The sequence below is a fragment of the Ictidomys tridecemlineatus genome, chromosome 5 (assembly GCF_052094955.1).
Source record: "Ictidomys tridecemlineatus isolate mIctTri1 chromosome 5, mIctTri1.hap1, whole genome shotgun sequence".
NCBI lineage: Eukaryota > Metazoa > Chordata > Mammalia > Rodentia > Sciuridae > Ictidomys > Ictidomys tridecemlineatus.
Genome location: NC_135481.1, coordinates 154548680 through 154565917, shown reverse-complemented (window position 1 = coordinate 154565917; position 17238 = coordinate 154548680). Strand labels below are relative to the sequence as shown.

Sequence of the window (17238 nt, the reverse complement as noted above, 5' to 3'; positions counted from 1 at the left end):
CCAAAGAGCAGGGCTTGACTGTGGCTGTCTCTACAAAGAGAATGTGAAAGAGGCACGAGAGAAGAATCCAACAGAGCACATTTTAAAAGTTAATACTCAGAATGCAGGAAAGACAGTGGCAATGGAGCAGATGGGGGAGACCCTTTGTGGTGTGTTTGATCATTTTGATAGAGTTCAACAAAATTAAAGGGCTCCATGATTCCTGTTTTGCTTTGGTGGGAGGTGCAGGGGAATTGACCATGGAATCTCCATAGTCACTAATGCTGAGCAGTGGACTTGGGCAAGAAAAAGCAGATAGTATAAGTAGTTAGATATATAGATATAGATATAGATATATAGATAGATATAGATACAGATATATGCATTTACTTCTTATGACCTCTGAAATAATAATGTCCAACCCACTCATGTTCCCACTCTTCCAGAAAAAAAAAATCAGGCCACACCTTGTAAACCTTTATTTTATTCACAATATTGATAAATCAACTTTATTGAGGTATAATTTACATAGAATAAGATGTTCCCATTTTGCATTTATGTTTTCATGAGTTTTGGCAAATGCAAATACCCATGTAACGAACACCCAGCCACCCACCATCCCATGAAGTTTCTTCAAGGTCCTTTGCTTGCAAGTGTAATCATCATAGGCTGGTTTTACTTGTTCCGAATTTCATAGAAATTGGTTTGTATAGTGTCTGGCTTATTCTGTCTTTTTGTGTCTATCTTAACTTTGCTCATGGTATATAAACTATTTCCTGATGAGTGTCTATTTACCTGTTGATGGATATCTGGATCGTTTTCAGGCAGTCTCTATAAATCAACTTAGTGTGAATATTTGTGGTCAAGACTACAAACATGTTTTCACACATGCTAAATAACTATCTAAATAACTAAGAGCTGAATCAGTGGGATTCAGGAGCCTGAAGGTGTAACTCAGTGGTAGAGTGCATACTTAGCATGAGTGAGGCCTTGGTTCAATCCCCACCAGCACCAGAAAGAAAAAGAATTGCTGTGTTGCATGGGAGTATGCATTTAATTTTCTAAGTAACTAGTCACCTGTTTCTGAAGAGGTTGCTTTGTTGACTTTTCCTATCAGTATGAGAAGCAGCTTTGATGGCCAGGCATGACCACAAGGCAATTTGCACATACCCGTCCTCCTCCACTTCACACAAGCATCATCTAAGGCAGAGTAGGGATGGACACACTGGGGTCAGTGGGATGCATTCATTTGGTGGGATCTGCTCTCAGACCAGTCAGATCAGGTAAGTCCCGTCTCAAGGTTCATAATGTTTCTGGGGATGGCAGGGAGTTTTTGAGAGTTGTACCCCATGCTATGTGTATGTGTATGTTTAGGAGACGTAGTATTTGCACATAAGACATTGTTACCAAATTGTGCTGTGTACATGTATGAATACACCACAGTGAATTTCGCCTTCATGTATATCTATAAAGCACTAATTAATAAAAACTATAGACAAATAGAAGGAAGACCAGTAGAGCAGAGGAAGGGGAACAGGAGGAGGGAGGAAGGGAGGGAAAGAAGAAGTACTTGGAACTGAAGTGGAGTAATTTCATGCTTGTTTGATTATGTCAAAACGAACCCAAATATTATGTATAACTATAGTGCACTAAAAAAAAATTGAAAAAGACATTGTTAAAAATACACATATTGCTTAACACTCCACTTTTCCTGTTTTGAATAGACTGAGAGGCCAGTGTGTCCCCTAGCTCAGCTGACACTTTTTTTATTGCCATTCTCAGTTGTAGTTCCTATTTATGTTTCACGGGAGACAGTGAAACCTAGTGATTCATATCTCTACACCAGCACCTGTCATCTGGGGCCCATTTCTTAAATTCTCTATGCCTTAATTTCCTTAGCTATAAAAGGGATAGTAATATTATTGTTCAAGGATAAAAACTACTTGCATATCTGATGAATCATAAAAGTTCAATGATTTTTCCCTAGATTGTTTTAATAACATATACAGTAGTAAATAATATTTCCTTCTAGTCTGTTATTTCAAAATATTTATGACTTGACTGTGAACAAGAAACACTGAGGACACACTCATTGCCCTTCAGCACCTTAAAGGGTTTCAGGAAGACATAGGACAATTAGCCTCCTCCTCAGGAGTTCAGCTTCCTCCAAGCAAGTAGAGCTAGGAATGGGTAGCTGAGCTGCGTTTAGAAGGCAGGTGTGTAGAGGATGCTGTTTGTGCACAACCAGTATCCCTTTGACGTTTTGCTGTGTTCATATCAAATTCTACCTGCTAGTGTCTTCATCTGCACCTGAGGGCTTCCCCCATCCCATGTGTGGAAGGTCACCCTGAAGGTTATCCAGAAGTGTGCCAGGGCTTAACCATTAACAGCAGCCAAGAGCAGCCCTCTACCTGTTATGGATGGGAGCTAGGATACTGATGTGAGCTGGTCCTCACATGGGATACCTCTGGTGTGTTGGCATTACCAACATTTTTGTAGTTATGACAGTTACCACCTCTCTATCACTATTCCCTGTATTTCCAAATCAGTTGAATGCACCTGAATCCTGGTCTAAGGGTCTGCGTTCAGACACTGCAGAGGAAAGGGCTGGGAATCAGATGGCCATGATGGCCATGATTGCCACAATTCAGGTGAGCAACAGTGAAGGCTCTAATGTGAACAGCACCCTGTACCCTAAGCCTGAGACAGAGAACAGGTAAGCAGCCTATGTAGCTGGAGTTGATAAGCATCAGGGTGGCAGGTGAGGGAAAGAGGTCATGGACCACATTGGGGTTTCAAATAGGACCCCCCATCTCGCCCCAGGCAGGACTGTGTTGGCTTACTCTGCCCACTACAATAGTCTAACCCCTGAGGACAGTTATTTGACATGGATTTATTGAGTGTCACTGTGTGCCAGTCCCTGGTCTAGATGCCTGGGGCATGTCAGAGACCATTGACAGAAACACTCCCTGGTGGACCTGACATTTTAGTGGATAAATAGAGATCATAAATAATAAATCACTATGAATGGAATATACAAATAAGCTATCTCAAATGTTTTAGTAATTTTAATGACTATGAATAGGTTGACTTCTTCCATTTTTGATTGGGGGGAAAAAAGTGAAATCTAGCATTGTTATTGACAAAAGATGTAAATTGATATCAGGAAGATGAGGATTTTTTTTTAAAATCTGACAAACTTGATATTCCTCAAATGCCATAGAATGAAACACGACTATCAGTTTCAAAGTCAGACAAATTACAAATTGGAGTGAAAAGATTCAGTTATATTTCTAACTGGTAAAGGAAGTAATCTATCAAATACATATCAGTTATGTAAACGTCACAGCTTTAAAAGGAAGACAAAACTGACAGAAACACTAGGAGCTGACAAAGTCCAACCACCCAGAGAAACTTGTTAGCCAAGCCCAGAGGCCTGAGCCGCACAGGGGGTAGGCCTGGGACCAGCCTGGTGCAGGGCCCCCATAGAGACTGCGCAGAAGACCCCGCCCAGAGTGGGATGGGAGATGGTGGTTTCTATAGCGATATAAAATATTTTGCTTGGGACATCATCTTTTGGGGGAAAGGGAGATTCTAGAGAAAGAGAATAAAAGTTACTTGTTTAAACTGAGTTTATTTTCTCTGATATCTCTTTCTCCTTTATCTACCATTTCACGGGCTGGGTGTGATAGAACATGCCAGCAACTCGGGAAGTTGAGCAACTTAATAAGACAGTCTCAAAATAAAATAATAATAATAAAGTAAAAATGACTGGGAATGTGGCTGAATGCTAAAGTATCCCTGGGTTCAATCCCTGGTTCAAAAAAATAATAATTCAAAAATGTTTTTTTTTTTCAATATTTTCCTAGGATATTTGTATATGAAGGAGTGCCACAGGGCTGAAAACATGGGTTCAGCTTAAGGCTTTTTGACACACGGGACAAGGACAGGACTGAAGTAGAAGAGAGAAGCAAAGCTCTGCAGGAAGTGGGGACAGGAGCACCAGGCAGAGGGAATCAGCCCTCAGCCAGGGTCCACAGAAAGAGCTCAGCTCTTCTCCAAGTGTGGCCAGGATGCTACATGTGGCCATGAGGAAAGATGTCCCTTCATTTCAAGCTAAAAGCTGAGGTGTGACCCAAGGACCTCCACCACAGCTGGATCGTCCCTCCTCCCCTGTTTTCATGGTTTTCTCTCTCTCTCCCTTCCTTCCTCCATCTCTCCCTTTTTCTCTTTCTTTCTCTCTCAATTCTTTTCTTTTCTTCCATTCATTCTTTCTCTTCTCTTCCTCCCTCCATTTTTTTCTTTCATTCTCTTTCTCTTTCTTTCCTATTTATTCTCCTCCCTCCCTCTCCTCCCTCCCTCTCCTTCCTCCCTTCCTTCCTTCCTTCCATTTCTTTCTTCAACTCAGTTGAATGCTATGGACCAATTCCAACCATAGGAGAAATATAAACATCCAAGTCAATGATGATAAACCTCAACAAAATGTAACAGAACCCCAATAGCTAAAATTCATCAAGGGTCCCCAGCTTGTAGTGAATTGCAAATGTGAATAACCTGGAGATTCAAAAAGGGACAGCACTGTGTTGGGCAGCCCTGCTAGGTCCTCTGTCCATTCTAACTTCCCAGGAATGATTGCTGGTCTTGAAGGTTATCAGAACTTCCCTCTTTTTGCCTCTTTCTTCACTTTTTTATGGGTGACCATTGTTTCCTCTGAAAAGGATCAGCCCGAGAACATAAAGAGGCTATGAAGGGCGAACCTATTCGTGCTCTTTTTAAGCACCTGTAAATCAAAATAAAATTCAAGAAAGGCTGAACTGGGACTTTTTTGGTACTATGTTTACTTTCTGTGCTACCTCTTTCTCTTTCTGCTGAATAAATTGAAAAATTGGCCAAACACTCAATATGTTCATTGGATGCCTGTCAAATGCCATGGAATGCACAAAACACTCAGAGTCCCATAATCTAATCTTCATGTCATCTGCTGACAGTACAGATGTGCTTTACATTGTGCAGTGGACATAACTGGGTAAGTTGATCTTTTTTGAAAAATGCATCAAGTTTGAAAGGTATATCTACCATTTGAGTGGTTTTGCTTAGAAGATACATACCATACTCACCAAGAGAAGTCGACATGAAAAGATGAACATTTTTATCAGATCAGGCGAGGCGGGATCAAAGGAGGCAGATTTAAAAGGGCCACTGAACAGGTTTATTGGGATATCAGACCCACAGAGGGGACAGGGGAAGGGTCTGAGGAGAAACCACGCGGAAGCTTGACAGACTGGACTTTTATGGGGCTTATAGCAGGAAGGGAAGGGCTTGGGACAGGAAAAGGTGTTTCTAGGGTCCCTTGCCCCCTTGGAGTTGGTCAGGGGAGTTGGCTGAACTCCAGGATTAGCCAGGGGGTCCTGCTGATTGACAGGCGTTAGTCAGGAGATCTGGCTGATTGACAGGCGTTTCCGCTGGCACCTGATTGATGTTCTTTTCCTGCTTGGGCTGCTTTGTTCTAAGTAACCACTAAATCGCCACCAAGTCGCCACCACCGACCTAACAATTTGTGCTCATGGGCTTTTCCTAAACCAAGAAACAATGCCTTCAGGTTTTTCATATGTAACAGGTGGTGTAATTGTATCCTTTCCATGCCTGTGTGCTTCTGTGTATCTTGTGTAGTGTGTGTGTGTGTGTGTGTGTGTGTGTGTGTGTGTGTGTGTTTGCGCGCGCGCTCATGCTGGGGGAGCAGCCATAGTTGATAAAGAAAGGTATAATTTTCCACTGTATTTTATTAGTCACTAAAATGCTGGAAGGATCAGCTTTATTTAACCCTAAATAATGAATGTTTATTGCAAGTGTCCTGTGCCATTAGCATAACAAAGCCGAGTACTTTATCCTACTTAAGCCCTGATCTTTACCAAGTGCACAATCTGAAAAGCAGGCAGGCTCAAAATCGACCACCATCTGCTGTCCCCAACTTGGAATCACAGTGAGATTTATGCAGCCAAACAACCAAAGATCTGGTCTGCCTGCCTGTCCAATTAGTTAAATAAACTGAAAAGGCTTTGCTGACAAAGAGGCGATAAATGCTCCTATGATAATTATAGAATGGTGTTTTCACTTCACACCAATTGGATGTATTTAATCCTGCACCCAGGCGTCACTCATGCAATTAATAAGATGCAGGGAATTAAGGATGATGAAGGGGACCAGGATGTGTGGACGCCAGATCAGAATGCTAAATCTGGAAGCACCAAGTCAGTCCTGGTCTCAGCTGCTGGGGACATGGGTCACACTGGACTGCTGCCCACTCTGCATCTCATGTCCCTGAAGGCTGCCCGTTGTGGGATAGTTCCAGCATTCACTGATGTTATCATGAAAAGGCAGAGTCTTGTACTTTGTGTCACCTCTCACAAATGAAGGTGTGTGACTCTTTGAAATGGGAGATGGATAAATTGAATGATCACAAAAAGCAAGTTCTGCCATGTATTTTGATTTGTAATGAAATTACATAAAACCAACTTCATAACAAATGCATTTTGTTTATTAGCATAAGTGCATAACAAAAAGCCCCAAATTTGACAAAGCTGCTACTTCTTAACGGCTACCCTGAATGGCACTCAGGATTCTGAGTTTTTTTGGTTTTTTTTTTTTTTTTTTTTTGGAACTGAATGGAGAAGCTCACTTTTCAGAGCTCCCCTTCCCACAGTTTGGGAAATATTTATACACAGGATGAAAATCTATCTTGCAGAGAAACCCCATAATCCCACAATTAGTCAAACAAATTTCAAATACTCAGATTTAAAAATATTTACATTCTCATTTAGGGTCCAGGAAATGATTACTAACATTTACAAACACATGTGACATCACAGAACAGGATCTTGACCATGATGTAAATTAATTCAATCTTAAGTTAAATCTGTAAAAGAACTTCAGCCCTGGGAAATAGCAAGCAAAATCTGCTAGAAGAAACCTGTTGTCATATAACAGATAAGAATAACAGCTTGAGATAGGAATTCCAGAGTTTCTACCTAAGTAACAGATGGGCATTATACCCAAGAATGGATCAAAATACAATTCACTTTTCAACATGCACTTGGTAAAAATTTGCCCTAGGGATCTGTTGTGAAATTGAATATTTAATTATTGCATGTGTGGAGAATTTCAATTATTGTCCTTTTTCTTTCTTTCTTTCTTTTTTGTTTTGTCTTTATTTTTGTTTTTGGAGCCAGATATTTTCAGATCTCATATCTGGGATTCTCATGCTCAAGCTATTGTTTAAGGTGATGGAAATATGTAGGGAACATTAAACTATTTAGCAGGTGCTAGAATGAAATGCTTTCCTGTTTTCCTGATTTTTTTGACAATGGAGAAGCTAAAAAGAAAAATAATAGGAAAAGGCTTTCCTATATTCCTTTTGGTGTGGGGTGGGGGGTTTGTTATTTTGAATTTAGTGAATTCATTCAGTGCAATCCACCATGAACAATGTACATAAGCAAAGGGAGGAACGTTTAACTGCTTACTACATAGCTGACCCAGGCAAGAAGATGTCGGGATAGGCCTTCCAGGAAATTTGCTACTCTGTCACTGAATAAAAGGACCACACAAGGTCAGCAGTGAGCAAGACCTGCTTCCCTTCTGGCCCCAGAGCCCAGTGAAATATCACTTTTCTCAGTGACATAGGGATATGGAGCACAGCAATGTGATGTGATGATGATGATGATGATGATGATGATTTGGTGGGTGGGCAGCCAATTCTTGCCTCCAAGGCAGTCTTAATTCCCATAAAAGCAGATCTAGATTCCCACTACAAAGAGGGTTCACTGAGTCCCTCCCGAGGCATTTTTGGACAATTGTCTTACACTTGGTTTTCCACACTACTCAGTCACTTTGGGGGACTGTCCTTCTGCATCACTTGTCTAATCGTGAACAAGAAAAAAGAGCTACGGTGGTCACCTGAAATTCGGAAATGGGTAGCCATAGGGAGATGCATGTTCAAGGGGGATCTTCTCCCCTTTAAATAATCTTCTTTTGAAGGTGAAGGATGGGAAGGGGTGAGCTGGTCCTAGATATTGCTTTTTTCATGAGTATCTTAGAATTACTGAGTCTATGAAAATTTGAATAAAACACAAACAGAAAATACCTTTCGGGGCTGAGGTGTAGCTCAGTGGTAGATTTGCCTGCCAAGCCTGTGTGAGACCCTGGGTTTGACCTAGCACCACACCACACACACACACACACACACACCAAAGAAAAAAGGGAAAAAAAAACAAAGAGAGAGAGAAGAAGAAGAAGAAGAAGAAGAAGAAGAAGAAGAAGAAGAAGAAGAAGAAGAAGAAGAGGAGGAGGAGGAGGAGGAGGAGGAGGAGGAGGAGGAGGAGGAGGAGACAAAAAAGAAAAAGAAAAAAAAAAGCCATTGCCTTGAAGCCCTTTTCCCAGTGGGCTTGGCTTATTTGGCCACTGTCTCATTGGATCTCTGGCTGGGCATGACTAAGTGACCTTGGTCCCTCTGATTAAGTGACAGTAGTTTGTCAATGGCTAGCACTTGGGTGATCAGCATCAATTTATCCAGAGCGAAGGGCCTCTGACTCCCCCAAGCAAGGATTTATATACCTTTCCTGGTGTGGTAGTGCATGCCTGTAATCCTAGTGGCTCAGGAGGCTGAGGCAGGAGGATCCCAAGTTCAAAGCCAGCCTCAGCAACTTGAAAAAGCCCTATAACTTAACAAGACCCTTTCTCAAAATAAAATATTAAAAAAGGCTGGGGATGTGGCTCAGTGGTAAAGCACCCCTGTTTTCAATCTCCTGTACCAAAAATAATTTGTATACCTCAAACAAATTGACAGAGAAATAAACGGAGGTCACCTGGTCCAGGGATGTTGGCTATTCCTGGGTAGCGGGGCAGACAGAGTAGATAAAAGAGCGCTGCTTGCCATGAAAAAGAGCTGACACTGTCAGAGGGTTGAGTAACTGTGTTCCTTATCAAGCCATCTCCCCACTTGTGGGCCCTCAGAAGTGATCCATGATGTCTCGGGCGTTGGGGATGGAGCTGTATGCTGCCACCTACAGAAGCATTTGAACACAGACGTCAGAAAATGAGGCTGTGCTGTGTGAAAAGTCAGAATGCCGCAGAAACAAGAAGATCCCCAGGGTGACCTCAGAGAAGTCAAGGCTCGCAAGGTCTGTACACAAACGGTGCAGGGACTGTGGAAAGCTAGAACAGGAATGTTTCCCTCACCCCAAATGAGAAAGGCAAGAATTTTAAAGTCCTAGAGAAAAAAAAAAGGTGTTGCATTTTTGTTTACTTCACTTAAGCGCCATGTCTTTAAAATCATAGAATGGGCTGATGTTGGTTCCCATGCAATGGACTACGGTTTCCATACATTGCCAAAAGTCCTTGCCAAATGGACACAACCTTGATCTCCTTTCAGGATGAGACACCCGATTTCCAACTGAAAACTGGAGATCATGAGATAACTTTAAAAAGCAGAAGTTTCAGAGACCCTATCAAGCCCTTAAATGCCTCCATCTTTGACGTATTCTCCTCCCCATTTGGGGTGTTCTATTTTCTTAAGAAAAAAAAATATATATATGCATACATGTATATATATATAACATATGGATATATGTATAAACCATAACACCTACATTTCAAAATCGACTAAAGCATATTTATGTAACTCTGAAGGCCACACACCTGTCAGCTGTTCACATCTAATCCACAGGGTGTCAACCTCCAGGATGGATGATGTCTAAGGTAAAACCAGAAACAATCTGGCATCCTGTTCTGAGAGGAAAAGTCTTTGGAATCCTTGGAAGGAGATTTGTTCCCTCCTGTCTGCTCTCCTACCCAGAGGTAGAAAAAAGCCTCCAGGAGACCTGAGGTTTCCCAGCAACCTCAGGCAACGTCCCAACTTCCAGTGACTCTAGCAGAGCTATATGCAAAGAGTACTGTCACCATGAGATGGAGAGTGGAAATCTTTGCTAGCATACATTTTGAAATGAAGCTGAAATAAAAATGGGTTTTGAGCACTTTTTGCTGTTGCAAAACCTTAGTTACTATCTCTTTCCCTCCCCCACCCTTTTTTTAAGGAAAAGAGAAAAGGGCAGGGCCAAAAGCCCCTTAAGAATCCTGTGTGACTGATTCCTAATTTGGTTGTGTGCCACACCCACAAATCAGGAGTCAAGTTCTCCCAATGCACTATTGACTATGAACTACAAACTGAGCTAAAATGCTTTCAGACGACAACTTTCCCAAAACACAGCCTAACATCTCCCTCCTACATCCTTCAGACACAGTCAGAACTCTGAGGGTTCTTCCATCTACAACCAAAGCATCAGAACACAGAGTACTGGGAGTGGAGGCAGGACTGCCTATGGGGTGACTCTGGGCCTGGAGTTGTCCTTGGACTTTTTTTTTTTCCTGCCTTAATCGTATTCATACCATCAGTAGTCCAGTATGTGTTAACATCATTAACATCAGTCCATTCTGATGATCTGGTTCAACTATTTGTGAATCAGATCCCTGGCCTCACTCTAACCAGTTAGGTTACACTTTCACCAATGCTTTTAGCAACTTCTCTCATATTTTTCCACTCACTTACAGATAAATTCAAGACTATCCAAAACTTATCAACTAGGGGATGCAATGTCTAAAATTCCTACTTCCTTGCAAACTAAGCAGTGAGTTGTACTTCCTGTCATTCTAAAGGATTTCAACAATACCAACCTCAGCAGGACTTGTGACGGGGTAGAAAAGGGTTTACAACACTGAATATGTTGCCTTTGGCAAAAAAGAAAAAAAGTAAGCATCTCCTATAATTAAATAATTAACAGACTTAGTTTCTCTCATATGAAGAGGGACAAATCATTTCAGTCTTAATTAGCATCCATAGTTTACTTTTTCTCTTAGATGAATGAAGAGATCAGAAAAAGCCATTCTCAGGGAGCCCCATTAGCACCTGATCTCTCCAACCTGGATCCACAACCAGGGGAGAGAAAGGAAATCATCCGTGATTGAATTTAAAAAGGGAGAACAAGTGAGAAATATTAATAAATACTGACAATATTGCCACAATGGCAGGCCAACACACAGCTGGCACATCAGGAATATCACATGCACGTAGAAAATACTTGCACACTCCAGGTGGCCAGGCTGTTAAGTTGTATGACTGTTGGCTAAGATTCCAGTCCTGTCTTTCCAAAGATCTCCCCTTCAGAGGAGAAGTTTAAAGCTCCAAGGATGGTGGCAGCTGATTGTATCTCTGAGGCCATCTCAACTTCAGCAGTCTGTCCCAGGAGTTGGACTATGAAAGACAAAAGATGACCAGGTTGGAAGCTACAGTGCCCCTGCCACACGCACCACCCCCACCCCCACCTCCGCCTTGTACCCATGCCACAAGGACTGCTGGGGTTGAGTGGAACATCTACACAGTCTTGTGTCTCTCTCTGCCTCTCTGCACCGTGGACAGTGCCTCCCACCTCCCTGAGTGACCTCGGGTCTTCCATTTACCTGTACTGATTCTCCAGGGCCCGGCTCTCTGCTCGCTCTGGTACCCACGAGTAACTATCAGCTGCACTCTGGGGCTTCTTCTCCTTTATCTCTTCCTTCTTGGCTCTCCGCTTGCGATAGACCAGAAGCCCCAAAGCCAGAGCCAGCAAGAGTGAGATGGCCACCACTGTGCCCAGGATATAGAACAGAAGCAGCTTTTGACCGTCGGTGCCAGAGTCGCTCTGGGTAGCCACAGAATTCTCATCTGTAGCCTTGCCATGACCAGCTACAGCTATAGGGAGGTGGGTGCTTGGCTCTGTCCAGATGCCAGGGGCCCCACTAGGGGCTGACATCTCCAGAAGGGCCGAGGTAGTGGGGGCATTAGATGAGAGGGACGGTCTCCTTGTGGTGGGTGTGCCCTCGGAGGTGTTCTCAGAGTCCTTGGAGAAGCTGGATGTCGTGGTAGAAGGCAAAGTGCTCCCCTCTGTGTCTGCAAGGTCTTCCTCTTGGGGAGGCCCAGATGGTGATCCCGAGGGGACAGGGCTCATGATGCAAGAGACCCCATCGGGGGCCAGCTCCCAGCCCCGCAGGCAGCCACAGTGGAAGGACCCCTCCGTGTTGAAGCACAAGCTGTCACAAGGGTTGCCCCTGGGGTCGGAACACTCGTCCACATCCTCACATTGGGTGCTGTCCTCCCCAGACAAGACATAGCCCTCCTCACAGGAGCAATGGAAGGAGCCATCCGTGTTGATACAGCGCTGGGCGCAGGGCGAGTGGCCAAGGGCACACTCGTCCACATCCCAACAGGTCTCCTCTTCGGGGCCACCAGGCGTGTAGCCCACCCAGCATTTACAGTGGAACCCCCCAGGGGTGTTGACACACTCCTGAGCGCAGGGGGCCTCCTGGCATTCGTCCACATCCACACAGTCCAGCTGACTGGAGTCTAGACGGAAGCCCTGAGGGCAGCGGCACGTATAGTCTTTCTCTTGGGGTCCGGGGACACAGGTGGCCTTCCCTTTGCACGGGCTGGAGCTGCAAGGATTCCGAGAGGCACAGGTCACTAGGTCGTCCAGCAGCCGGAACCCTGGCCGGCAGCCGCAGCGGAAGGAGCCATCCCCACCTTCGAAACAGTCTTGCTGGCAGCCCCCGTTGTTGAAGTTGCAGCCATACTTGGGGCTCACACAGAGGGGACCTGTGTTGCCCCAGTTAAACACTTCGGGGGCCTTCTCCTTGCACAGGAAATAATGACTTTTACTTTCGGCCCCATCCTCACAGGCGACATTGGCCACAGAGGCAAAGGGCACAACCTCCAGGGAGGAGGTGGTGGCCTGGAAGGGGGTGCTATAGGTCACCTGGCCTGGACCCCCCAAGGCCAGGGGCCGGCACATGCCTTTGAAGCTGAACTTGCATACAAAGCCCTCGATATTGCTTCCTGGAAAGCCAGGGGTCCCACAGGGGCCATCAGACCACTTGGGGAGGCGGCTGGGGAGGGGTGTTAGGGACAGGTCCAGCACCAGGGACACACAGCGGTTGGAGATGCACGAGTGCTTGACTTCTTTGTGCCAATTTGTATACAGGGAGTCCTCCCCTCCACCCACCCAGCTGAAGCCCTTCAGCGGCTTGTTAGGATCCAAGCACTTGCCCTTCTCCCGCTGGAGCCCAATCCAGAACTTGCCCATCTTTGCTTCACGGCTCTTCTGTGACTCCAGGAGCTGGGCCAGGGCTCGCTGGACGTGCTGGGCCTCCTCCTCGCTCTTCACCGTGGCCAGGTTGCCTCCGTTCACACTGCAGTGGTGCTGGGCCTCCGTGGCAGTCAACTTGTCCCAGTGGGCCGTGTAGCAGGCAGTCCCCGCGCACACCACAGCCTCTGGGTCAGCTCCAGTCCCCGCCCAGGCCTGGCCTAGGAGCAGCAGCAGGAGCAGGTCCCTGGAGGTGGCCATTCTGTCCTCTGGGTTCCCCCTCGATGAGAGGCTAGAAGCCCCACAGGGACAGCAGTCACTGGAGCTTAGACTCCCGGCGCCCAGCTGTGCGCTGAGGGGAGCTGAGAGCTGAGCTGCAGCACGAGCTCCAGCCCAGAGAAGGACACAAAGACCGCAGGCTCTTCACATCCCCCTGACCCAAGGCGCATCCTGTGCTCTTGTACTTCTTATTTCTCACCGGATACTGGGGCTTCCTGCAGTGAATAGATTTCTGACTCCTGTTGCCTTCATCACGGTTTTGTTGTTCATAAAAGGAACCCGGCGGCTTTGCTGGGTCCCTGGCTCGGAGCTGTGGAAAAGCAACGCGGGGGGATGACTGTGCGGCTCAGAGATACTGGCTGCTTTATTTTGGCTCAGTTCTCCTTTCCCATCCACATGAGGAACCTAAATGGTATGCTACAGAGCAAGCAGAGACTTTGGGATCTCAGAACTTGAAAAGGATCACTCCATAACCCATAATAAAATTCCACTTTGGTTTGCAAACAACCAGAAGAAGAAGAAGAAAAAAAAAACAAGACTTGAAACACAAGGCCGTGGATGGTTATAATTTTCAGCCTTTTTTAGAAGCAAACTAGATTTTTTCTTCTTCCTATCTCGTGTCTCCCCCCTCTCCTCCCTTGGCTTTGGAAGTTTTTTTGTTTTTTTTCTTTTATTTCCCCCCATCATGAACCTTAAATAGATAGGCAGTTTTTAAATAGGATCTGGGCCGTGGGAAAGTTTGGGTTTCTAACACAATGCCAAGCTCCTTGAGAATATTAAACCAAATTGGGTGAGATTTGGCAGTTTTTAGGGGTTCGTTGTGCGAATGTTTCATTTTGAAGTGTCAGGGTCATGAAAACAGCATCAGAAAGAGGAAAAAAAAAATATATATATATATATATATATATGATCTCATGGGCGCTGGCTGGCCTGTCTCCTCCCCTGGCTCTGGGGGAGTTCAAGGACAGGGAATTCGAATCAAAGACTGGAGTTTGACAGTGAGAATGACAATAAAGGGCTAGAGCTCTGGGCTGTAGAATCAAAGCTGTGGCATGACTCTTGCTGCAAGTGAATTCATCCAAAGTCCTTGAATCCAAGATTCTTTTCTTGTAATCATAGACCTCTGATCACCAGGACTTGTGTGGTTGGGGTCCCCCAGAAATAGACCCTGAGACAAGAATTTGGAGCAATTATTTTATTTGGGAAGGGAAATGAAACAGACAAGGAAGGGGCCCATAGAACATGGCACAATGCAGCAGGTAACACTGGCCTCCTGTGAAGGCCACACTTCACAGTCATCCCCGATGCAACCAGCAGTGCTCCAGCTCCTCTCCAGATGGCTGCATTTTTCCCTAATTTGGTCTTACGGTCTTTCTCAGGACAATGGCTATAAACTCTAGCTCTGCCTACCTGACCAGGTGTCTCTCTCTCTCCCAGAAAAGTTGTAGACACAGGTGGATGCCCTTGTAGTTCCTGTCTCATCTGTGTCCCGTTTATTCTTACCAAGGTGGCAGCTCTCTCACTGGGGGAAGAAGTTAGTTTCAAGGTGTGTTGTTCAAGTGACACCCAAAGGAGGAAGTTCAACTGAACACCTGAAATGACAGAAACTTTTGTACTATTTATAGGTCTCAGAGAGAAGAGGGCAGAGTGCCTTGCTGGGCCAATGGGAAGTGGGGAGCTGTCCAGATGGTAGGTACAGAAAGAAAGAGAGATTTGTAGGTCAAAACCCTTTTTGGGGTCCGGAGCATTACCCATGCAGGTTGCCTGAGGAGAGTCTAATCAATGGTTCAGAACAAGCAGACATGAGTCCTGTGACAGAGATGGCCACTGCAGCAAATCTGCACAGTCATGCGTGATGCATAGCTGAGTGGGGTAGGTTGATAGGCATCCGGCTCTCCCATAGGGAGGTGGTAACCAGGAGGGAGTTATATAAGACATTCATCTGGACTGACCACATTAAGTTGCTGAAAGGAGATGGAAAACTAGAAATTATGTCAAAGTGCCTAAGCCTGGCTTCTGGAATATAAAAATCCAACTTCAAAGTCCTCAAAATTAATAATTCACTACACAGTAGCAACTCCTTGGCACTCTGCTACCCATAAAGGCCCAGTACATTAGAGGAAATTCTCAGGTAAAGAACCACAGGGGACTGCCACAGGGCAGTGAGCAATGCACCAACATCTGAAATGTTGACTTCTATGGCAATCTGAGATGGGCACCCTTCCTCTCAGCCTCCCCAAGGGATAAAAGTACCCATCTCAAACTCCAGCTAGGGACACCTCAGAAAAATACTCCTTATGTCCTTGTCATTTTAGAAAAGACATTTAAGATAGTCCAGGGACTTTTTCTCAGAGACCTCTGGATCCTCCTTGTGCTCCTTTGTGCCTATAGAGATCCTTCCATCCACCCACCTATCCATCACCTACCTGTCTACTCACCCGTTTGTCTGTCCATCCATCCATCCATCTATCCACCCACCTACCTGACAGTTGTTCCTACTATGGGCTGGGCTAGGCACCTGGATTTCAAGGAAGCATTTTTGCCTTCATGATCCTTGACATCTTTTGGAATGGACAAATTTGAACAAGTCACAGTATAAATCCACTTATTTGCAAGCAATTCAAGGAAAATGTCAGGGTGTCAAGAGAGGCCATTACCTGGGTAGAAACCGGTGTAGGGTGGTGGGTGGATAGTTTGGAAAGTCTCTTCTGTGAAGAAAGGCAATGAAGCTAGAATATAAAGGAGACCCAGCTACTAGGCAGAATGATGTCCACATGGTGGATCAGCACAGATCAACACCCTGCAGACAAGTCTGGCAATGGAGGGAAGTGAGACGGGAGCCTGATGAAAGGAAGGGGAAATACAGGAGGAGATGGAACCCTCTAACCCCAGTCTGGGCTTTTCGTTAAGACACAAGGTAAGCTGAGGAACCAACCTGAGACCTGTATATGGAAGGTAAGAAGACAGCAGACCCCAAGTAGTGTGAGGGTAGCACTCACCAGGCAGACTCAACTTTGACCTTGGGTTGCAATGTGGACTTGATCCATTCATAGTCTCTCTCCTTGTCTGTACACCAGTTTTTGTGCAGCCCAGAGCTGGATTCCTGGATTCCTCAGTTAACTTGCCATCCTGCAGGAGTCGCCCAGCATGATGCATTGTTGGTGCTTAAGGATAGGGGTTGAATGAGTAACTTGCAACTTGATAACCACTCTGACCTCCAGATCTTTGCCAAGTGGTTCTTTATCTTTCACTTAAGAACTTTCAAATCTATTACTTTGAATTTGTCAAGTGTTGACATCTTAAAGAAGATAATAAACAACAAGGAAGTATGCTTTGTTTATTCACCCATTAACCTAGAAAGGATCTCTGAAGCACAAACTGTGTGAAAGGCCATATAAAATGCAGGAACCACCCTTCCCTGGGAGTCATAAATTCTACTTCATTATTTCCATTAACCTTATTAACTCAGCTCTTATCTCCCTCATCTATAAATAAGGAGGTGGAAACAGAGCCTCTGGAGAAACTTCTTGTCCTGACATCAATCATAGTGATGTTATACTCCATAATTCCTTCTGAAATTGGTTAGAAAGCAGACAGAAAGGAAATGGGCCCTAAGACCACAGCTGAACTCTCTCTCCATATGCAACCAGACCTCTATCTAAATTGCACCCATGCAACTCCCTCCAACCTACAAAACTGACCCACTAACTATCAAAATGCAATGCAATTTTCCTACTAGTTATTCTTCTGATTTCTGCTCCATCCTTCAATCCTGCTGCTTGCTAGGGTTAATTCAACTGGGACATGCTGGACTTTC

General features: G+C 44.8%; 1 protein-coding gene across 1 annotated transcript; it reads right to left on the bottom strand.

Moving 5' to 3' along the window:
• Positions 1 to 6492: 6492 nt before the first annotated feature.
• Positions 6493 to 13821, bottom strand: Cd93 (CD93 molecule). Its single transcript, XM_005334605.5, has 2 exons — positions 11485 to 13821; positions 6493 to 11278 (listed from the first exon to the last, which is right to left on the bottom strand). The coding sequence occupies exons 1-2, from the start codon at positions 13401 to 13403 to the stop codon at positions 11254 to 11256; spliced, it is 1944 nt and encodes a 647-aa protein (XP_005334662.2). The 5' UTR covers positions 13404 to 13821; the 3' UTR covers positions 6493 to 11253.
• Between the last annotated feature and the right edge of the window lie 3417 nt (positions 13822 to 17238).

What these genes read in the sequence shown, in the direction of transcription:
- Cd93 (XM_005334605.5), bottom strand. Translation starts at nt 13,403, where the DNA reads ATGGCCACCTCCAGGGACCTGCTCCTGCTGCTGCTCCTAGGCCAGGCC. An exon ending in GCCCTGGAGAATCAGTACAG is followed by an intron (nt 11,279 to 11,484) that starts GTAAATGGAAGA and finishes TGTCTTTCATAG; the next exon opens with TCCAACTCCTGGGACAGACT.